Consider the following 25,016-nt stretch of genomic DNA (forward strand, 5'->3'; position numbering starts at 1 on the left):
TCCTATACAATTTATAAATAGTACAGTGTTTTGGAGTAGATATTAGCAATTTAGCAGTACAAAGTAAACAGCATGCTTCTTTCACCTTTTAAAAACTTGCTTGTTCAATTTTCTCTTTCCTTTGAATAAAATCTTAACAGATTAGAGACATACATAAGAAATCTTGTATCTGGAGAATTTAGGGTTTGATGGAAACTACCTTTAATTTTGGATTTGATTGAAGACCATATGTTGAAACTAAAGCAGTTATAGTGTGGGGAAACAAATATTAGGCATTGAAAAACACACAAAGATTGTTAACTTTCTTTTACATTTATTATTTGTTATCAGTAGAATTACATCAGTAACCAGATTGCAGTTGTGCAAAAAAAATTTTTGACACCAAATAATAAATGCTCAAGTGAAGTTAACAGTCTTTGTGTATCTTCGAATAGCTAATATCTGTTTTCCATGCATAACTGTTTTACCTTAAATTTTTTGTTCAAAGCATTCTCAATTTTGAATGATTAATTTTGTCAGCCAATTTATTATCATTTTCATGAAAATTTTTCTTCTAAATTGATGACATATACAGAGCAGAGTTGCAAGTCATTTGTAAAGGTCATCTGATATATGAAGTAATAAATTATGTACCAGAGAATATTTTGAACATATCTTATTAGTATGGTACATTTCAGTAGTTTGTATTTCATTTAGCATCATATAGGCTGTTAGTACCTCATACAGTAATAGTGAAGAAGGCAAGACATCATTATTTTGTCATTAACAAGTAACAAAAAGTTAGTTGGTTTTCAATACTTTTAAACTGAATAGACAGGGAAACAAAGAATGTCCAGTTTTGTTGAAATCTCATTTTTTACATTTAGACACATTAGAGTAATATGTGTTGTTTAAATTCTATAGCATCATTAGTGAATGAAGAGTATTGTTTCAACAGGAGGAAACAGCTGATTGCTGAGCCATCTGTCGTTTGCTATATTTTTTTATGAAAAAAAAGACAAGTTTGATTGAAAACAACTCAGTAGGGTTAGCTTTTATGGTATTGTTTTATTCTTTTACTTCTTTCAGTCATTTTGACTGCAAGCATGCTGGAGCACTGACTTTAGTTGAACAAATCGACCCCTGGATTTATTCTTTGTAAGCCTAGGACTTATTCTATCAGTTTCTTTTGCTGAACTGCTAAGTTATAGGGACGTAAATGCACCAGCATTGGTTGTCAAGCAATGTTGGGAGGGACAAACACCGACACACAAACACACACACATATATGTATCATCATCATCATCATCATCGTTTAATGTCCGCTTTCCATCTTGGTATGGTTTGGACAGTTTGACTGAGGACTGGCGAGCCAGATGGCTGCACCATGCTCCAATCTGATATGGCAGAGTTGCTACAGCTGGATGCCCTTCCTAACGCTAACCACTCCGAGAGTGTAGTGGCTGCTTTTACATGCTACCAGCACAAGGGCTAGTCTGGCTGTACTGGCAATGGCCACGTTCAAACTATTTTTTACATGCCACCTGCACAGGAGCCAGCCCAGCAGCACTGGCAATGACCTTGCTTGAATGTTGTTTTTCATGTGCCATTAAGGTGACACTGGTAACAATCACGCTTGGGTGGTGCTCTTAGCGCTCCACTAGCATAGATGCCATTCAAGTGGTGCTGTCATTGAATTTGATTTTGATTTCACTTGCCTTAACAGGTCTTCGCAAGCAGAGTTTAGTGTCTAATGAAGGAAAGGTATGCATAAGTGGGCTGGTTACACCACTGGCATAGGCCACGGGTTATGGTCTCACTTGGCTTGCTGGGTCCTCTCAAGCACAGCATATTTCCTAAGTTCTTGGTCACTAGTCATTGCCTCGGTGAGGCCTAATGTTTGATGGTTATGCTTCACCACCTTATCCCAGGTCTTCCTGGGTCTACCTCTCCTAGAGGTTCCCTCAACCGCTAGGGTGTGACACTTTTTCACACAGCTATTCTCATCTATTCTTGCCACATGACCATACTGGCGCAGTTGTCTCTCTTGCATACCACATCTGATGCTTCTTAGGTCCAACTTTTCTCTCAATGCACTAACACTGTCGAGTATGCACACTGACATTACACATCCATTGGAGCATGCTGGCTTCGTTCCTTGCAAGCTTACGCATGTCCTCAGAGGTCACGGCCTATGTTTCACTGCCATGTAGCATGGCAGTTTGTACACATGCATCATACAGTCTACCTTTTATTCTGAGCGAGAGGCCCTTTATCACCAGCAGAGGTAAAAGCTCTCTGAACTTTGCCTAGGCTATTCTTATTTTAGCAGCTACACTTTCAAAGTGTATCAATCATGATCAATGATTTTTGCTACTGGTCCTGCAGGACAAAACTTTAAAAGGAAGAACTTTTTTCTTAAGTCGGATGTTGCAACAATGGTAATAATTATAAAAAATAAAATTGGAAAAATGAATGCATGAGTTTATATTGGCAGATGAAAATTTTGTCAGCACTTGCAGATGAGTCTTTGCATCATGTGATTTCATCTTAAATTGTGGTTCATCAGCAACAGGTACTCAAGCACTGAATGCCAGATCATAAATCCATCAAGCTAATATAGTTTAACATTGACTAAACAGTCAATGATATTACAAAAAAGCTGGTGGGCTGTATGTAAATTAGCAATTAGTGCTCAACTATATCATATCAATGGATTTTCAATATGGCATTTGTTGCTCGGATACCTGTTGCTGATGACTTGCAGATTGTGAGGAAATCGTGTAATACAGCAATCCTACCAGCTGGTGCTGACAGAATTTTCACCTACCAATATAATAAGTGCTTTTAAGGTAGTGACTTGGCAGAATCATTACCATGCTGGGCAAAATCCTGAGAAGCATTTCGTCTGTCTTTAAGTTCTGAGTTCAAATTCCACTGAGGTCAACTTTGCCATTCACCCTTTCTACGTTATTAAAATAAGTACCAATCTCTACTATCATGTACCCTAAAGTTTTATGATTCCTCACCTTGAATATACTATAAGAAGGACAAGCTAAGACTTGAATCCTCAGTTCTCTTCAATCACCTGCATGGATAAAACCTTGAACAAAGCTGCATTGGAATGTCTCCTTGAATGAATATGTTCTGCAACTGAACCAACAAAATGCGCATAAACCATTAGGACATTTAACCAAGCAGAAACACGATTAGTGTTTAATGTAAATTTAATGAGAATAATACTGTATTAAACACATTTGAAGATGTATAATTCTCCATTCTTCTTTATAATGGCTTATATATAAATCACAGTATGTGTGTGTGCATACATTTCCACAATTCTCAACTGATTTTCACCAAACTTTACACACACATTACTTATGTCTCAAAGATAGTCATGCACTATAACATTTTGGCCAGAGCTCCCATGTAAATGGACAAACTGGGAAAAACAGTGGTTTACATGGGTTTTTCTCTAATTTGTTGTACATAGTTTTTTGTATGTAAGGTCTTCCATACTTTTTAATCTATATGGTCGTATATTGACATTAGAGAATATTTTTTTCGTGGATTTCACATTCTTCTGATTTATTATTTATTTATATGTTTTAATTGTGTATTATTTATTTCTTGGTTAGAGAATATTATAAAAGTGAAAGGATTTTGTCTATTTATTTATTTCGACTGTACACCTGTGATGGTGATTAAATTGATTAGGAACACTGTATGCAATGAATATCCAATACCAAATAATCTTAATCTCCATATTTAAACTGCATTAAACTTTGGCAAGTACCTTTACCTATTCTAGGTTTCCTGAAAGGTGATGCTCCCTTCCCTCTCTTCTATTTGTTAATATCTTTGTTTACCTACCAAAGGATGCTTATTTACCCATCCATTATGATATTTTGAATGCAACATCTTTTCACTGTGAACTGCTAAAGATTCAAAGCAGTATTTGTGAACTAAAGTCAAACTCTTCTTGTTTTCATTTTTCGTTACCTGAAGTCAATTTCAGAGTGGTCATACACTGTAAGAACGTAGCAAATACATTCCTTTATATTGCCATTTTTGAATATACCAATCATATTTCCCTCTGAAAAAAATAGCTCCTTTTGCTGTTGAATAAAATAAACTTGCAGAGGAGAAGTTTCAATGCCTTCCTTCAATTTCCTTACACCATTTATGTGGCTGTTTCTGATGGCTGTTTGGTAGGTAGTTTGCTTACCAACTACATGGTTCTGGGTTCAGTCCCACTGCGTGGCACCTGGGGCAAGTGTCTTCTACTATAACCTCAGGCTGACCAAAGCCTTGTCAGTGGATTTGGTAGATGGAAACTGAAAGAAGCCCGTCGTATATATATATATATATATATATATATATGTATGTATGTGTGGGTATATGTTTGTGTGTCTGTGTTCGTTCCCCCCAGCATCGCTTGACAACCGATGCTGGTGTGTTTATGTCCCCATAACTTTGTAGTTCAGCAAAAGAAACCAATATAATAAGTACTAGGCTTACAAAGAATAAGTCCTGGGGTCGATTTGCTCGACTAAAGGCAGTGCTCCAGCATGGCTGAAGTCAATTAACTGAAGCAACTAAAAGGATAAAAGAATATATATTATATATATATTACACACACACACATATATATATATGTATATATATTACACACATATATATTATATATATTACACATATATATTATATATTACACACACACACACATGCACATATATATGTATATATATTATATATATTACACATATATATTATATATATTGCACAAATATATTATATATATTACACATATATTATATATATTACATATGTATATATATATATATATATATTATATATTACACACACACACACACACACATATTATATATACTAGCAGAAAGACCACCCTCCGGGTGGTTTTCTGCTAGCCCTTCAATAATATTTTTACATTTGATTCCCAATTCTAATAATTTTTATATTTTATGTCTAATTATCTCTTGCGTTATAGTGCTCACTTGCTTAGTAAATATTACTTTTATTATTTTATAACAGTCATAATCTTTTTAAAACAAACATCACAGTAGTCCAACAACAGAGGGAGAAGCAGTTTGCCAAGTTTTACCTTCCCCTCAAAGCAACATAGAGATTTCAATTCAGCAGCCCGTCTGTAAACTTTGCTGTGTGTGTGTGTGTGTGAGTGAGAGGGTGAGAGAGAGAGAAAGAGAGAAAGAAAGAAAGAAAGAGCGAAAATTGCAAACAATGAATGAAGTGAAAAAATCAAAAAAATGGGGAATTAACACATTTGTTCATCCCCAACTTTGTTGCTTCATAACATACAGAGTATTCGATACTTTTAACAAAATTTTCTACAAATACCGCTTAGACATTGTGGCTTCAGAGTATATAGGGGTTTATGAGGGAGAAGTTTTCTGAGTGAGTGGAGAGAGGAGTTTCGGAAAATTCACATGATCTAACTTTTTTCTCTCATAACTTTCAGGAAGATGGCTATTTATACAAATACCTTTCAAATGGCATAGATTATGATTATAAAGAAATTTGTGGGGAAACTTTTTTGGGAGATTTTCCTCATTTTTTTTAAGTCACAGCCTTTGAAATGATGGGGTTGGGGTATCTTTGTATGAAAAACTTTTGAAAACTCTTCCCCCCCCCCTCTCTCATCATTCCATTCCGGACCTATTTTGGCCAATTTTTTTTTTGCACTTCAAAACCATGGGAAAAGCATTGTTGGTAAAAAAAAAAAAAAATAAATACTATTTTCAGAGGGAAAAGTGAGTGATTTAAGGACGGTTTGGCTGTTGTTTCTAGCACATCCAAAGACAACCCTCCTTGTTTCTTTCTGACTCTTGCATGTATTGATGTTTTTCAATATTTTTCCCCTGAATACATTTATATGCTATACAAACAAAAATTTGAGAAATTATGAATTTTTTGCAACCCCACTCTCTGCCCCCAATTGCTTCTGTTTAGAAATTAAAATATTGAGGAGCCTGAGAAGGTCATTGTTGGCATTTATCCACAGTGATTTAAAAAAATACGGAGATGTACTTGCATGGCAAGTGACTTGATCTGAGATAGTGTGCTGAAACAGAAACAGTTGCAGCGTAGATATTTGTAAGCCATTCAAGAACACACAATACCATTAGTTTCACGGCACTACTTAAATACAGAGGTCCCAATGCATGTACATAACGATAAGAAGGCGAGGGTTAGTTTTTAGGGATAGGGTGTCATTACACATCCTCACAGCATACATTTAAAATGTTTTGTATGTAACACCTGTATTTAGGTAGTACCATTAAGGGACCTCTGTGTTAAAGTATTACCAGTTTCACTTCAACATTAAAATTTCACCCGCCGAGGTCGACTTTGCCGTTCATCCCTTTGGGGTTGATAAATTAAGTACCAGTTGTGAACTAGGGTTGATCTAATCGACTGGTGCCCTCTCCCAAAATTTCGGACCTTATACCTAGAGTAGAAAAGAACATTAAAATTTCATTTGTGTCAAAATATTTTCGTTGCTTTAAAACTGCAACCTGTTCACTGATAAAACTTCACAAAAGTGATGCAGCACAAAGTTTTGTTAGGGCACACATACACATGCACACACACTTTCATTGCCTTTTATTTGTGTGCATGTGTCTGTGTGTGCACAAGTGTATATTGGCAATTAAGGGCGCTAGTCAGCTCCAGCATCGCTAGAAATAAGAGTCAAAGCAAGTCATAGCCATGATAAGCACTATTTTAATGACAGACAAGGGAAGCAAGCTCCCTCAGCACTGGGCTTAGCCAAATCACCAGTGATTTCACATATTAATGCTATCAGTGGCTCTTACTGGCACCTAAACTCAACTCGCCTTATCAGCTTATAAGATGACCATAAAAATCATATGCTGATTTCATAAATGGCAAAAGTGAACATTATAAATAATAAGGATGGATTTTTCAACCGAAAGTCCAAAATATGTAATGTCACTAAAGTGACTAAGGCCGCTGGTCAGCACCAGTATTGCTAGAAATAAGAGTCAAAACAACTCACTGGTGATCTGACTATGCCCAGTGCTGAGGGAGCTTTAAGATAAGTGCTTATTGTGGCTATGAGTTGTTTTGACTCTTATTTCTAGCAGTACTGGTGCTGACTTGTGCCCTTAGTCGCTTTAGTGATGTATACATATGTATGTATACGTATGTATGTATGTATACGTATGTATGTATGTATACGTATGTATGTATGTATACGTATGTATATATGTATATATATACATATGTATGTATGTATGTATGTATGTATACGTATGTATATATATACATATGTATGTATGTATGTATGTATACGTATGTATGTATATATATATATATATGTGTGTGTGTGTGTGTGTGTGTATACATATGTATGTATACATATGTATATATATGTATGTATATATATGTGTATACATATGTATGTATACATATGTATATATATGTATGTATATATATATGTATACATATGTATGTATATATATATGTATGTATGTATACATGTGTATGTATATATACATATATATCATCATCATCATCATTGTTTAACGTCCATTTTCCATGCTAGCATGGGTTGGACGGTTTGACCAGGGTCTGGGATGCCAGGAGGCTGCGCCAGGCTCCTCTCTACTCTGGCAGTGTTTCTACAGCTGGATGCCCTTCCTAAAACCAACCACTCCGTGAGTGTAGTGGGTTTTTTACGTGCCACTGGTACAAGGGCCTGAGGAAGCTGGCAAACGGGCACAATCGGTTGGTGCTTTTTATGTGCCACTGGCATGGATGCCAGTCAGGCGGCGCTGGCATCGGCCACATTAGGATGGTGCTTTTTATGTGCCACCGGCATGGGTATCATAACTACAATTTCCATTTGATTTTTATTTTGATGTTGATGTACTTGACTCAATAGGTCTCCTCAAGCACAAAATTGTATATATATATATATACACACCAACTTTCTCACCTATATATATATATTATATATATATGTGTGTGTGTGTGTGTGTGTATACATATGTATGTATACATATGTATATATATGTATGTATATATATATGTATATATATGTATGTATATATATATGTATACATATGTATATATATATATGTATGTATGTATACATGTGTATGTATATATACATATATATCATCATCATCATCATTGTTTAACGTCCATTTTCCATGCTAGCATGGGTTGGACGGTTTGACCAGGGTCTGGGATGCCAGGAGGCTGCGCCAGGCTCCTCTCTACTCTGGCAGTGTTTCTACAGCTGGATGCCCTTCCTAAAACCAACCACTCCGTGAGTGTAGTGGGTGTTTTTTACGTGCCACTGGTACAAGGGCCTGAGGAAGCTGGCAAACGGGCACAATCGGTTGGTGCTTTTTATGTGCCACTGGCATGGATGCCAGTCAGGCGGCGCTGGCATCGGCCACATTAGGATGGTGCTTTTTATGTGCCACCGGCATGGGTATCATAACTACAATTTCCATTTGATTTTTATTTTGATGTTGATGTACTTGACTCAATAGGTCTCCTCAAGCACAAAATTGTATATATATATATATACACACCAACTTTCTCACCTATATATATATATATATATATATATATATATATATATATATATACATACATACATACACACACACACACACACACATGTATGTATACACACAGATGTATATGTATGTGTGTTGTGTGTGTGTATATCCATGTAAGTGCATATCTGGATATTTGCATGTATGTATATATTTGTACTTGCCTCTGTGTGTGTGTGTACATATGCATAAATATTCAAAAGTTGATAAATTGTTTTCATTGTGTTAACACTAATAGCAACAACTGGTTGTTCAATATCATTGACCATTGAACCAGTTGATGGTAGAACTGACAGTTGTAATGTGATTTGCTGTCAGTCTACCTTTGAATTAAACCTGTTTGACTCTACAGTTTTAGTTTGAATGTTTTGTTTGAAAACATTTTATCCCAGTGATTAATACACACACACACATATAGTGGTTACTGCATCTATACAGTTTAGAGCAGGTGTGACATCTACAGGTGCTGCACTTTCCATCTTATTCATGTATATCATCATCATCGTCGTCATCATCATCATCATTTTAAAAGCAGCAAATTGGATGGTAGAATCAATATTAGCATGCTAGGCAAATTGCTTAGCAGCATTTCTTTCTGCTTTTCACATTCTGGATTCAAATTCATCCTTGCAGGAATTAATAAAATAAGTACTGGTTGAACACCAAAGTTGATGTAATTGACTATCCCATTCCCCACGAAAATCTGGCCTTGTGCTGATAGTGGAATGAATTTTTGTTATTATGGTAAGCTAGCAGAATCATTAAAACACTGGGCAAAATGCTTAACAATATTTCATCTGTTTTTACATTCTGAGTTCAAATTCTGCTGAGGTCGACTTTACCTTTCATCCTTTTGGGGTTGATGAAATAAGTACCATTTGAACATTGGGCTTGATGTAACCGACTACCTCCCTTCCCTCAAATTTCAGGCCTTGTGCCTATAGTAGAAAGGATTATTATCAATAATATCATGCTAACTTTTTGCTTTTGTTCATATGTACCTGTAGTGTGTGACACACTTATTTCAAATGAAGCAGTAAAAATGTTGAAGGGAGAGGTACAAAGAAAAAGAGAAATAAAAGGTGTTAAGCAGAGGAGGTATAGTTGAAGTGAGTGGCAAAGTGGGAGAGAGAGGAGGGACAGAGACAGTGAGTGGTGACTGAAAGGAAGGTGGTGTTCCTTTTTAGGTTTTTAAATGTTTATCAGTATTTACAGAGTAGACTGACACATACATCAAAAGAAAATAGATACATATATCCAAAGAAAATAGGTACATAGACACATTGGTAAATGAAAGACAAATAACTACAGCGAATATTAGATGCCACTTTCACTTTCATTACCACACCAAGATAAAATTAACGCACAAGTGGTTGAGTACTCCACAGATAAGTGTACCATTAACATAGTTCTCAGGGAGATTCAGCCCCACATAGAATGTAACAAGGCTGGCCCCTTGGAATCTTCACTCTCTTAACCGTAGAGAAAAAGAGTGAAGTGATAGAGACAGAGAAAGGAAAGCCTCAGTCATTTACAATGACAATTAGACTGAAATACAATCGATCTTTTCTAGCTTCTTTACAATTAACAATGAAGAAGCAGTAAAGACATTTAGTAATGAATAGAGAGTAAGTCTTTCAGGTGTTTACATTTTCATTCTGGAGTGTTAGTTCTCTCTTCTTTCTCCCACCCCTGGTACTTATTCACCTTGTTTGATAGTTCTTCATGTCATTTAGTAGTGTGGGGAAAGACCATGTTTTTTTTTTCAGGCATGTTTAACATTTTCTTTACAAGCTACAAACAAGCCCCACTCCCTTCCTTTTTTTTTCCATACAAAAACTTATGCAAATTTTGAATGGGGTATAGCTGTGAAAAGAGCCTAGAAAAATGGGTAATACTTACTACAAAATGGGTGGGGAGAAAAGCTGCCAACAGGTGGCTACATGAAATTCAACTCTATACTTTAAAGAGTATCTTCCACTATAACCTTGGGCCGACCAAAACCTCGTGAGTGAATTTGGTAGATGGAAACTGAAAGAAGCCTGTCGTGTGCGTGTGTGTGTGTGTGTGTATTTATGGTGTTTTTGCATACTCATAACTTAGCTGTTTGGCAGACGAGACTGATAGAATAAGCACCAGGCTTATAGGGAATAAGTCAAGGGGTCAATTTCTTTGATTAAAGGGCAGTGCTCCAGCATGGCTACTGTCAAATGACTGAAACAAGTAAAGGAATAAAAGAATATCAGAAGAATGTTTTGTACTACTAAACTAAGAAGGTTCTTTCAATATGTATGATGTACTTTAAGGCTAAATAGTAATTCTGTTTACATTTGCATAACTGAGATATTTTGGTTGGGTTATATAGTTATCGGTTTTACACTTCTTTCTATATTCTGTAAGTGTCACAATGTAGAAACATTTCTCTTGTCACCAGCACACAATGTGCAGGTGCTTACATTTTTTAGGTTTTCTGTGAAGTTTTCACAGGTCCAGCTAGTGATTAATATTATTATTGAAGGTGATGAGCTGGCAGAATTCTTGCCATGGCAGGAAAAATGCATAGCGACATTTGAATTCCACCAAGGTCAGCTTTGCCTTTTATCCTTTCAGGGTCAATAAAATAAGTACCAGTCAAGTACTGGTATTGATGCAATCAATTTAACCCCGCCATTGAAATTGCTGGCCTTGTGCCAAAATTTGAAACCAATATTATTATTGTTATTATTATTATTATTATTATAACAACATGCTAGTTGAACCATTAGCATCTTGGACAAAATGTTCAGTGGCATTTCTGGCTTTATATTCTGAGTTCAAATACCACTGTGGCTTACTTTGCTTTTCATCCTGTCAGGGGTTGATAAAATAAGTACCATTCAAATACTGGTGGTCAATGAAATTGACTAGCTTCTTCCCCTAAAATTTCAAGCCTTTTGCCAATAGTAGAAAGGATTATTATCACTATATATAAGTACAGAAATAAAATATTGGATTCTTGTCATTTTTATTGCTGTATGTTTCTGTGCCTTATTTCAGTTAGATTATCTCTAACTCTTAAGCATCTGTTGCGTCTTCTGCATTTGAAGAATTTGTATCCAGCTCAGGTTTAGATACATAATTTGTAGTGGCTTCTGAGTTTTGTGATATACCATAAGTGCATTGGATTAACACTATGCATTAACTAAAAATCACATCTGCTATTCTTCTGTTATGTTTTAAAGTTTAATTAGTTTATTTTCTTTTTTTATTTTTCTTGTGTCTTTTCTTAATTGCATTTATTTCTTGTTTTCATGAAAATTATTCCTTTGTTGTTGATACTTTGATGATGTAATTGTCGTCAAGTTATGTGGTTATTTTTACATTCAAGTTTGGTTCTTCAACTCATTATTGCAATAAATTATACACATAATGAGAAAGGTTGCGGTAAATATGTCTTAATGGAAACCAAACTCCTAGTTACTTAACCCTTTTAATACCAATCTACCTGAAAACATCTCTGCTTCTATGATATATACTTCTTAATTTAAATGTGATCTCAATTAAAACCTTCCATGAAAATTTTTTGTTAATTTATGTTCCAAACATCAGCTTAATAATGACTTATTTCACTGAATTTTTTATTATTTTCAAACTGATTTTAAACAAAAGCAGTGTATCTTAACAGAAATATGGTAACTAAAGAGTTGATAGAAAGACACACAAGGTATTTCATGAAGTAGATTGTTTACAGTTTATGTCACATTAGAGATTCTTGTATAATATTTTGATGTAAAGTGACATATAGTAGAGAAACAATGGTTAGATGGTGAGTCTGACATCTGAGTTAATTTTTTGATTTGGAAAAACATTTGAGTTTTTGGGAAGTTAGGGACTGAAAATGTTTGGACTGATGAATTATTTGACTTATACATCATCAGGTTTGGTTTAAGCAGAGTGAAAAAACTTGAAAGAATAACTAGCAATGTCATGACCAAGATTATCTTTGGAGAGAAAAGATTTAAGATGGATATTCTTAAATAGGAGGGGATATTCTTAAATAATGGTTCAACTAGCATGTTGTTATAATAATAATAATTGGTTTTGGTTGTTTTGAAAGTGAGATGCACTTGAATAAAATTGAAGTGGAGTAGGTGGAAAAAAAGTACGTGTTCAAGCAGAATAAAATGTTAGAGAGATAAAGATGAACTTACCTATATTGTTTGTCTGTTATTATCCACTGGGGATTATTATAATTATTCATAAAATTAATTCAACAGGCAGAGGGAGGGATAAAATCAATAAAAAATGTTAGGAAATGTATGGTGAGAAATGAAAGAATAAATAAATATTTTCAAACAACAGGTACTAAAAAGTAAATATGTTGACATATACAACTTCATTTTAGAAAACAAAATAGTATGGCCTGATCATTTGTATCAAAATATAATAAAGATTGTTTGAAAAGATACATTAGTAATTTAGGTATTGTTTAGCTCCTGTTTAACTCAAGAGTGAGCTATCCTATGATCAAAGGCCATGTTTTGGCCATATTTTGATATATTCAATATGGCCTTCATTTTTTTAAAGACTATATTGTGTGATTTGAGGGAGGTTTGCCTGCTATTTCTAACATATGGAAAGATTGCACTGATGTTTCCTTGTTGGCTTATTTGCAATTTTGCTCACACATCTGCTATTGAGTAAACTGAAGATGGTCTGCTTTGGTAAGAATTCATAACAGATTTCTAAAAGTTCAATTGCTGTCGGGAGGAAGGACAGCTTCAGGCTCTTATCCTTCATCAAATAGAGACAAAAGTGGTTGTAAGCTAGTAAATGGTGATGAAATTTAAATGAAGGATTGAGGAGCATGTGAAGTGGGGAAGCAGAAGAAGTGGTTGTCATTTACTCATTTTATATCCCTGACAGAAACCTGGGGTACAAAGTGATGTGCCCTACACAGAAGTCCAAACTGATGGAAGGAAGACAAAATTGGTGATTGACAGTCAAAAGAGCCAATGGTCCAAGTTCTGCAGAAGAAAGTAGTGTTAAAGTGAGAAAGAGAGGGAGAATGTTAAGTAAAGAGAGCAGATGACAAAGAACAACTCACACCAAGAGTGAGGGGGAAATGCAAAAGGGGTAATCTGAGTAGAGTTTAAGATGAATGAAAGGAGTGGGAGCTATGGATATAAGAGGAAAGGGAGAAAGAATGAAAGTCTTAATCATTATAAAAGGTAGTTACTGTTCAAGTGAAAAGGTGAAAAAGTAGAGGGTTTGAGAGACCAGATACAACTACAGGCTGCAGATAAAATACTTTTGCTAGTATCAGTTGAGCTATGGTGTTTGAGAACATCACAAACTGAGAGACAGTCACTGGAGTGGCTGAGTGAGTTACAGTGACAAGTTTAAGCCCTTAGCATTTAAACTGGCCATATCTAATCAAATCTGGTCTCGCATCAACCCTACAATGACATTCTAAAAATGTAATAGTTACCTTATCGAATTCTCAAAGCTAGGACGTAATGCTAAGTTGGGAGGATCACTGCTTCCATAGCTGAATGGAACAAAACCCCGAAGTATTAGGACGTATCAGTGAACTATCTTTTCTAGCCTGTGGCATATTTGGAGGGGCTGAACCATTAAAGGTGAAGTTCATGTCATTGTTGACAGTTTACCTTACAGGGGTGTTAGGTGATGCCTGTGAAGGTGCTTGGCTTTTCCAATGCTTTAGCCTTGCCCGTGGTAATGCCACAAGCATATTAGCTTGCTTTAGCAGGAGCAGGTTGCATCGAACCTTGTGCTGTGTGACCAATTGAAGCACTTGGTGTTGCATTGCTGTTTCTTTCTTTCTCTTTTTTTTTGTTTTTATTTTGTAAAATACATTCCTCTTCACTGAAATATTGCAAATTGTAACAATTATTTTGTACCTCCCAACACTAGTAAACCTGTCAGATGTTGCAGATAGAAAAACAGTAGTGTTATTTATTTCTGTTCTCTTTTTTTCTCATTGCACTGCAATGTTATCAACTTTGTTGTATTTTTATGGTATGGTAGTTGTTCTTAGTTTCTAAATGAATTCTCTATAAATTATACTTTGAAAATATCAATAAATAAGCATTAAATTTGGGAGAGTAATCTGAATGTTAAGGGGTTAAGGACATCCTGGCCATCTTTACAGAGATCAAAGATACTGATGTAAACAGCATCCAGATTATACTTTATCTTATCTATGTGCAGTGTTATAAAGTTTGCATACTGTACAGTTGTTCTTGTTAACCCTTGGTTGACCCTGTTCAAGCAGACCTATGATCAAAGATGTTCCCGATGTGTCTATCCCGTCTTTTGTATATCCAGGACTTTGCAAGCCTTTCAATAAAACAGCAGGTTGTATGTTGAAGGAGATTTGGTTATTGTTTCTAGTAAGTGTAAGCAACCAATGGTTTGTTGCTATTGGTGAGATGTTGATTATGGTGGTAGTGTAAAAAAATTACCATAGAGCCTTTAAGTCTGTACTCATATTGAAAAGCAGGGTATGTAATAACAGCATCTTTTCTTTTACAATCTTGCTCAAATACCAAGACTACATAGAAAACTATATTTTATTAATCAAGTCTAAACTGACTGAAACCTGTTTGTAGCCGTTATCTTTCTCTCTTGAAATTATCTCCCCTTTTTGAGAGTTGTGAACAATTGCCAGTGTTTTTTTTTTAAATCTTTCTCCAACTAACAAGTAGAGTATTGAAATATTTTGCATATGTCATTCAGTACATCACTCCCTGTCTAAATTGTTGAAGACACAGTTGATATGGTCAGTCATGTTGAGCATAGACTTAGTAACTAGTGGAATTGTGGTTTTGGAGGGACATGGAGGGACAAATATGGCATTGATGGCATGAACAAGTAGGGAGTTCATATTGGGTATGGCTAGAAGCAAGGGAACTCCTGACCAGAAGCCTAAAGCAATTTTTGTCCTTTTTTTTAGTAATTTTATTGTATGACCAGAGAAAAATGGCCACTATCCATTATACTTTTTGAAGCCTCTGAGATTGGTGGAAGGAAGGAAGAATAGTATTTTAAGAGTGGAGACCTGACCTGAATGCTTGCAATAGAGTGTTGTACAGTGGTAAAGGCACATAAGGGTTGGGTGGTGGTGTTAAAGTGAAAAGCAGATTTAGTCTACCACTTAAGATCAAGAACTGCATCTCTAACCAGTTACCATATAATTTCTGTCTACCAAATTTCACTTGCAAAGCTTGCTTGAGGTTAGGATGACAGATACTTGCCCAAGTTTCCACAGCAGTGGTATTCAACCTGAAACCACCTAATTATAATGTAAAGGGGAAGAGAGCAGTAAAAACTTGGAAAAATTTTTTAAGCTCTGAGGAATAGTGTCTGGGATTAATGAAGTTATTGAAGTGGCAATTACTGCAATTAGATAAGAGGGATACTGTTTTAGGATGATGTTGTAGTAGGGTGTTCTAGAGTGTGTCTAGGTATGTTCTAGATATATGAATTTTTTTTGTATGTGAATGTATGAATAATTCTAAGGTTAACAAGTTAATGTTTAGGTCTCTGTTAATTATGTTCAAATAATAAATTTTTATTATTTTTTTGCCTCATAAATATCACAACAGGCCAGTCATACATGCTGAGAATATGTCAAATTCCATAAATAAACATATTAGCAAAGATAATAATGGGTAAACTTGTGGTAACAGCTGTTACGACAAAACAAAATTGTATTTACACATGTATTTTAATCTTGTACATTTGTTAATGCAGTTCACTTTTTCATTGCAGCTTGATCATGAAGTGCAATTTTTCATGCATATTTCTGGTCACTTTTCTCTTTCTCCATGAAAAAGTTACATTGGTAACTTGTTCTAAGGGAGATTCTTCCTGGATATTCCAGCGGTGCCTTAGTGGTTGTCTTCATAAAAACTGCACTAATATGAAAGTCTTTGCCAGTCGCCAACCACTTAGTTTGAAAATAACAGGTTGGCATTGTGAAGATGAATGCAAGTATACTTGTATGTGGTATACTGTTGATGCTTATCAAAAAGACAGCCAACAAATACCACAGTTCTATGGAAAGGTAAGTAGATAAAATGTTTTTTTTTTTAATTAATCATAAATTCTTTCATGAATGTTTTTGTATTCAGTATTTCTTCCTTCCATACTTTTTTTTAAAATACATACAAAATATTGGTAAACATTTGTAGATATTGATGAATTCTCCTGTTGAATGACCTGCACAAATGATTTGTTTATAATGATCAAATGTATGTGCTGTACATTAGCTCACTCCCTCCATCAACACAACATTGCCTGAACAGGTGCATGATGTACCACATGGCAGGTGTCAAAGTGATTGCAGAGCAATGCGAGATGATGTGTTTTGCTCAAGAACACAATGCATCACCCAGTCTAGGAAGTGAAACCACGATCTTGTAATCGTAAGTGCAATAGATATATTTTGATTGTTAAAACAATATTAATTCATTATCACTTCATACTATTGGGCCCACAGATACCTCCTCTATAGGGTCCTATTAGAAGTAATAGTCATGAAATTTTCCTCTTGGTTTCCCAAGCGACACTGTGGTGATCAGTTAATAGCTCCACCCCCTCTCTTTACACAAATGTCCAGCTCAGATACAATTACAAAATCTATCAGTGAACTTTGTCCTAAAGTAGCCCTATACCAGGTAGACATATGGATATCTTTATGCTGGAAGAATGTGTTCATAACTGACCTTTTTTCCAACACAGAAATCTAGTTTAGGCTTCTCCATTATGAACATAAACAGTGTATAATACTTAATTTTGCTTTTAAGATGTCAGTCTTTTTTGTAGATAAACTTAGAAAATTTACTGGTACCTGTTCCCAACTGGTAGGTGAACAAAATATTTCAATACTCTACTTGTTAGTTGGAGAAAGATTTAAAAAAATAGATTAAAAATGTTCTGTCTCCAAGACATAACAAAATATCTGCAGAGGATTTGAATTCATGATCTATGAGCTGGTACTATTAATCAACTTGTTAATTTCTTTTAGACGATAAGCATAAAAATTTTGACCATCTATCTGTAAATTAAGAAAGGAATAGTCATCTTATTTAGAAAAAAAAATTCATAATGCTTTAGTATAAACTAAACCAGACAAGGTTCTTGTAGATTTTTGCAGTCATATGGTTTAAGTTGGTTTAAAAACTGCAGTGCAGAGTTGAAAAAGTTTTATAAATTAGTAAATAGAGGTAATAGAAAATTATTAGCATTGAGGTAGAAAAAGATCTTAAAAGAAGAGAATACATTAATAGAAAGAGAGCGAGAGAGAGCGGGGCAGTAATTAGCAAGTATTATAATGTCTGTGTTAGGTGTTTTAGACACTAAGAAGGTGTCTGTCTGCTTGCAATTGTATAGGCACCTAAAACAATTATTGAAAGCATGTACAAATTACCAAGTCATACTTGTGCTTGCAAATGATGGTTAAGGTTTTTTTTTAGCTGTTATATTCTATTCTTTATATTAATTAAATTGCTGATTGCACAGTGTGAACTCAAAGGAAAAGAAGTGAGCAGAAAGTGATTCAGTATGCGTGTATGTGTAATTTCCTATTATGCGTTCTTGATGTGAACAGAGTTAGAAACAGTAGTATCAAAGGTATTGATGATTACTTGTGGTAGAAACAACAGTGATTATGGAAGTATTTGATAGTGCATTGTCTGCAAAAAAGCATGAGATTGTACAGGAATGAATGATAGATTAAAGTGGGCTGAAGATGAGATGGATCAAATGTGAGAAAGTTAACCCGTTAGAAATAGGTTGTTGTGCAATTTTTTCCAAAGCATTTTAGCATGAAACTACAGTTGTACGTTGTTGCTGCTATGATAACAATTTATTCTATTTTATATTTAATTAAAAATGTTGTTTAGGTAATGATGGATAAAGATATTAAATCATCTCAGTTTATTTTATTCTGTTAATTTACTGTATGTGAGGCTTTACAATTAAAGACTAGACAAGATGTGTTATTATGCTAAAATCTGTACCATGGTTAAAGGTTCTATATTTTTATCAACTGATGGATCTATAAAAGGAAAGTATAGTTTTTCACATTTGTTATTTAGCAAAGATACTCTGCATATCTCTGCAAATTCTGACAAATCTGTCAATTTCATACCTTGTAAGTTTATCCTCGGAACCCTTCATTGCTCACATCTGTATAGGAAAAGACCTGCATATTTTTGAGCTCTCCAGACTTCTGTAAGTTAGCAGAAAGTAATTTCAAGAAGATGGTAAGGATGCACTGTCAACATTTTGACTTCTAGGCAATAATATAAGCCAGCCATGTGGCCATAGTAGGGCTTATGTTTTACCACTGCCTGAATAATGTCCAAAGCTTGTCTTGATAGGTACACTTAATGACCTCTATATTATTTATGAATACATATTTAATTCAACATTATTGATTTCATTACTTCTAAGACTGAATATTTCCACAGCAAGGTTATCTTGTTTACTTCAGTTCTCAATTATAAAACTAAACTAAACATTTGAATGTATAAGCAAAAAAATCATTTCTCTCTAAATGAAGAATTTGACATTCTTATGAGATACTTAGTCTGTGAGCTGGTTGACCACCCTAAAAACTACAACACCTGAATTGCAACATCTACTGCAAGCTTCTACAGTTATGATGGAATCCTGATCTCAAAGTGTCCATCTAGTATATTCAACTGTAAAATAAATTCAACTGAAGCAGAAGCAAGCTTAACAACAGTAAACAGAGTGTGTGTGTACACACACATACATGCACATGAGCGTGCATGTGTGTGCATGCGCGCACAGAGAGAGAGAGAGAGAGGGGGGGGAAAGGAGAATGGCAAAAAATTAATGACAAAGGGTGTGTGACACCTTTGATGGCATGGCCACATGTTCGTTTTTGTGGTGAAAAGTTGTGTTTAGATTAATTTAAAATTCCTAAACTGAAACTAATTATTTTTTTACAATAATTTTTTTTTCTTACAATATCATTTTATAACTTTGATTTTAATTTGTTTTCAAAACTAATGATGCACTTTTAGAAGTCAGAAACAAAGCTTAATTCAGGTCGAATTCTCGCACCAAACATCACAAGTATGGGCAGTATTAGCTGTTTTGTTGTTTTGTCACTGAAAATGGTTTGATGTGAAAGGTTGTGCATGTGTATTTTGCTCAGTGAATTTTGAGATTTTCTTAGATGTGTGCTTAGGCATTATATTTAAAATTTAATTAATGTTGATCTTAAATGCTTTTACAGTTGCAGAAATAAGCACTTTTCATTTAATTTTCAATGATTATATACTGATTAGTAACAAAATTGTACGATGGGGTTATCGAACATTTTATGTCATTTTATGAACATTTTGTGGCAGTACACCCAATGACAACAACCATCATTCACCACTGATATATATATATATATATATATATATATATATATATATATATATACATAGATGCAGTAACCATACCATCTTTTTTTGTTTGTCAATATCTAATGTATTCTCTCTTTTTAATGGATAGAAATTGCTATTACAAGCAGGTTGAAAGGCCATGTAGAGGCTCCTTCATTTGCAATGCAAATGGCTTTGGTATAAAAGGGGATTATACCAACCTACCCAAGACTGCCCTTGTTTTTATGTTATAAGCTTCTTGCTTTAAACTAATATAAATAAAAACCTCTTTGTTAATTTATGTTCTAAACACCACATTACTAATGACAGTTATTTTACTGAATTCTTAATTATTTTCAAAATTAATTGAAACATTGTATTTTGACAGAAATATGGTAATGAAAGTGTCAATTCATATGATGCATAGTGTAATGTATAATATAAATGCATGATTTGAATATTGTATATTTTGTATGCTCTAAAATGAAGAGACTGTGTGCTTAGTAGTAATACAATGTTTCTGTATTCCTATGGCTTCAAAGTTTGTCAGTGGATTTTGTTATATTTTCTCTCATATTTTTCTTTTTTAACAGTGGCCATTTGTTAGATTTTTTGGTATTCAAGAACCTGCTTCTGCGATATTTTCCCTCTTCAATGCTTTAACACATATGATGATTTTCAAATTCCGAGCCAGGGTGCCATCTGTTGCTCCAATGTACTATGTGTGGCATTCAATGGCTGTGGTAAGTTCAGAATTCTTTTAACTGGTCATGTCCATTCCAAATATTCTACTTGTTTTATGTTCAAATTGGCCTGATCCAACCTCTCACACCTACCCTACAATATACGGGGTAGGACTGTCTTTGGCAGTAATTACAGCTTCAGTTCTACGAGATATGGACTCGTACAAAGTTAGAATTGTTTCCAAAGCTAAAACAGTCTCCATTTCTTGTAGTGATGATGGTGTAGGATACCGACTCCTTACTTATTTTTCTAAGATGCACCGTAAATACTCAATTATATTGAGATCTGGGGACTGGTGACCAGATAAAATATTCAACTTCACTAGAATGTTCCCGTGCCATTCAGTAACCACTTTAGCTTTGTGAATTGGTGCATTATCATCCTGAAAGATTGCATTTTCCCCTAGAAACAGTTCCGCAACTATATGATGAATTTGATCAGATAAAATGCTTAAATGGTCTTGACTATTAATTTTGCTATGAAGGGAAACCATTGGGCTGGCAGATTTCCAAGATATAGCCCCTTGTCCAGATCATCACAGATCCCCCTCCAGTTGGAAGAAGGCAATCTGAGTCAAATGCTTCTTTTGGCTGCCTCCACACGTATATTCGGCCAGTGGTTGGAAATAAGGTAAAGGATGACTCGTCTGAGAGAATAACATTCTTCCACTGCTCTAGGAACCAAATCTGTAGGTTTTTATTCCGCTCTAAATGCTTTGCAATGTCTGTTTTTGGAAGTAGTGGTTTTCTGATTGCAGCCCTCCCGTGAAATCTGTCTTTGTGCATCTCCCAGCCAACTGTTTTTGTGTAAACTTGGCTCTCAAGGTGGTCATTAAGCTCTGCAGTAATTTTGGGAGCTGTACTTTTGTGATCCTTTCTAACAAATCGCATAAGAGTCAGACGGTCCCTATCTGAAAGTTTTGGTTTTCTTCCGGTGAGGAGATTTTTCACTCTTTCTCAAAGGCTGCCATTACTTTCAAAACAATATTTCTTGATACACCAAATATTTTGGCTGTTTTTGTTACGCTAGCACTTGCCATACGAGCAACCAACAATTTGACCTCTTTGAAAGTCTGATAAATCTGTCATTTTCATGAATTTTAATTACCCTTTTCTGATGATGTCTGAAAAGAAACAGCAATTTTAGCAAAACGTATTAAGCAACACTAATAATAAATAAAAAAACATAAAAATAAACAAGCTTTTGACAGTTTTATAGGTGAGTAATTTTCAAAGTGTTTGCTATTCCAAATAGATTTTATATGGTTTTAAAAAGAGCTCTTGGTTATGAAGTTTTTTGAAGATTTTCCTTTTCTCTATTGTGTACTGGTTACACCTTTCCTAGTTTTATAGGGTTTGGATCTTTCTAAGATTTTCTATTTGAACTTGTTATTCTGAAGTTCTTTGTTTGAGTTTAATGTGTGGTGCCTATAGCTAAGTTTAAGGTGGTATCTATTTAAAAGTTTTCTAAGTGCTCTGGAGGGAAATATTTGTCTATAGAGTTAAGAAATTTCTTGTGATATTTGATTTTATAGTAAGTGTAAAGTTTGATTTTATATTCATGGTGTTGGGGTTGATTTGAGCATTTAATTGTCTCTTTTTTTATATACTATCTTTTAAGGTTTTACAGTAGTTAGTAGTAGTTCTTTTAAGTCTGAAAGTGCTAAAATTGTTAATAATGCTGTCATTTGTCTAAAATGTAGCAATTAATGCTTCTTGGTAGGACTAATCCATGGTCCCTGTAATGGGCAAAGTCTATGATGATAAATTTCTTAGCAAGTATATCTAAGATGTATAATCCTACAATATGGCCTATATCTAGCTGTATAACCCCATGCTTACATCAAAGAAACTTGTTCTTTCAAGCAGTAAAATTTTACTTAGCATGTATTATTATATCAATATCATTTATATTTATTCATTAGTAGTACTTTGTACAACCTTAGTAAGATTTGGGATATGGAGGAGGTAAAAATTGGCAGTGTTGAACTGACAAAAATCTGTATGTGTGCTTTTTGTCGATAGTCTCGAACCAGCAAAATGATGCATTACTATTAATCCATTTGTATAGGCTTGTGGCCTTTCTTAATTTTATTTTATGCTTTTTGGTATCTCCTTATTAATTGGTCCTATCATGGAAATTTAGCTTGCTTGATTAATCTGCACTTCAGATTAGCTGCAAAGCTTTCTTGATGGGTCTTTATGGTTATAAATGCCTAAAGTTTAGCTAAAACCTCCAAGCTATTGTCTAGTCTTTAGTTTTGTTTTGTTTTATTTCCTGTGTTTTGTTTCATTACAACTATATATTCGTGTTTGCTTTTATGTAGTTTTGAGTGATGTTATTGTTAAGTAGCTAAATGTACAGTTTCTTATCCTTCTTATAGGTTTCTACTTTTGAATGGAAAGATTAATACTTTATTGAAGCGCTAAATTTGTTTATGTTGTATTTGTGCTTGGTTTGAAGAGCATTATTATACTAATAGAATTTAATCTTCACTTAAAGATCTTGGGAGTCACTTTTAAAGTGTCGTAGAGGCCTTGGTTGTCAGAGAGTAGTTCTGTATCTTAATCCCATAACTGTATGATAGTATGTCACCTAAGTCAGTCAAAAAAGACTATCTTCTAGTGCATGCACTTCACTCAGTCCTTGGGTTTATTGTGGTAGTTTTCTCATGTAAAGTTTATTTGAAAGCAACTAGTTTTGGTAGAGTAGTCCAAGTGGTATAAATCCATACCTTTTAATGTTGCTTTTTGAATATTAAGTGCTCAGCTATATCTCAATGCTTCAGTGTAATATGATATGTGCGTTGTAGCTATATGTCACAGGTCATTGAAATGATGTTCAGATATAATATGCATGCTGTGATCCATGTTGAAATGATTTGATGATATATATTACTCATTTTCATACATTTTCTACTTCTCTGCCGTACACAGGTCACACCATTTACTTCCCATCTTGTAGAATTTGGATCTTTCTTTGGCACTGTATTATGAAATTTTTTCTTTCATTTTTCACATGATGTGGTTAGCCAATTTTTTTTATTGTAATTCTTATCTGTCTACTTAAAGGGGACATTGGTAATGTTTATGTATTACCTCTAGGTTGAGCTCTGCTTTATAAATTATTGCTTCTGTGTTGAAGGATTTATCTTGTCACCTTATATTTGGGTTTCTGTGTGAATATATATTTTCTCTTTTATTGGTGAATGTATGCATTATATTTTTCATGTTTGTTATGCTTTAATAATTTTATGGTTGTGTCTGTGGAGAAGTTTTCTATGTTAGCATTCATGAAGGATGCACTTGTCTATTAGAATTAGGAAGACTCTTATTATATTAGATTTTACATTGGTGAAATAGGGTATGTAAACAATGTGATAATAGGAAACCATTTTTATTTAGGGGATGAGGAGTGATATGAGCTGGTAGTTTTCTGTTTGAATAGTAATTTTTGAAGTATAGTTAAACAAATATGTATGTGTGTAAAAATATTTAAAATATATTTCAATATATTTTTATGAACCATAGATTTATTGTATTCATAATCTTTGATTTATTATATTTGTAATATTTTATTTTTTCTAATATTATTAAACAGATAAAATGCATTTCAGTGGTATTAAATTTTTTTTACTACCCAAGCATTCAGTTTTATTTTCCTCTTGTTTCAGTCATTAGACTGTGGTCATTCCTTGAGAGGAATTTTGGTCAAGCTAATTGACCCCAGTACTTACTTTCTTATTAAGTCTGGTACTTATTCTATCAGTCTCTTTCTGAACTACTAAGTTATGGGCACATAAACACACCAACAAGTGGTGGTGGGGAACAAACACAGGCATAAAGACATGTGCATGCGCGCGCGCACAGAGAGAGGCTTCTTTCAGTTTCCGTCAAATCCACCCGCAAAGCTTTAGTCGGCCTGAGGCTAGAGCAGGAGACACTGGGACTGAACCTGGAATCATTGGGTTGAGAAGCAAACTTCTTACCACACAGCCTCACCTGCTTCACCTATGTAAATTTTTCTTTTTCAAAATTTTCATTATTGATTTTTATTTATTTTCCAGATTTCTGCTCATGCTTGGTTTTGGTCTCTAGCTTTTCACACTAGAGATACTGCTTTCACAGAGGTATTTATTTTCTTTACAAGATATTTTCATTTGGAATTCTTTATATTGTTATTCTGATTATTGCCATCATAAATACACACACACATGTCTATTATATTTGTTTTTATATCAAGT

At 34.4% G+C, this 25,016-nt stretch overlaps 1 protein-coding gene across 3 annotated transcripts in view; it reads left to right on the forward strand.

The window, feature by feature from the left end:
- Positions 1–25,016, forward strand: part of LOC115211091 (post-GPI attachment to proteins factor 3-like) — a 54,654-nt gene that overhangs the window by 11,659 nt on the left and 17,979 nt on the right. For all 3 annotated transcript variants that reach the window (XM_029779981.2, XM_036502096.1, XM_036502097.1), the window contains exons 2-4: positions 16,392–16,686; positions 20,623–20,772; positions 24,840–24,902. In XM_029779981.2, coding sequence (XP_029635841.1) covers positions 16,399–16,686; positions 20,623–20,772; positions 24,840–24,902 — 501 coding nt within the window. In that variant the 5' untranslated portion in view covers positions 16,392–16,398. The remainder of the gene's footprint in view (positions 1–16,391; positions 16,687–20,622; positions 20,773–24,839; positions 24,903–25,016) is intronic.

This window comes from Octopus sinensis, linkage group LG4, assembly GCF_006345805.1.
Source record: "Octopus sinensis linkage group LG4, ASM634580v1, whole genome shotgun sequence".
Taxonomy (NCBI): Eukaryota; Metazoa; Mollusca; class Cephalopoda; order Octopoda; family Octopodidae; genus Octopus; species Octopus sinensis.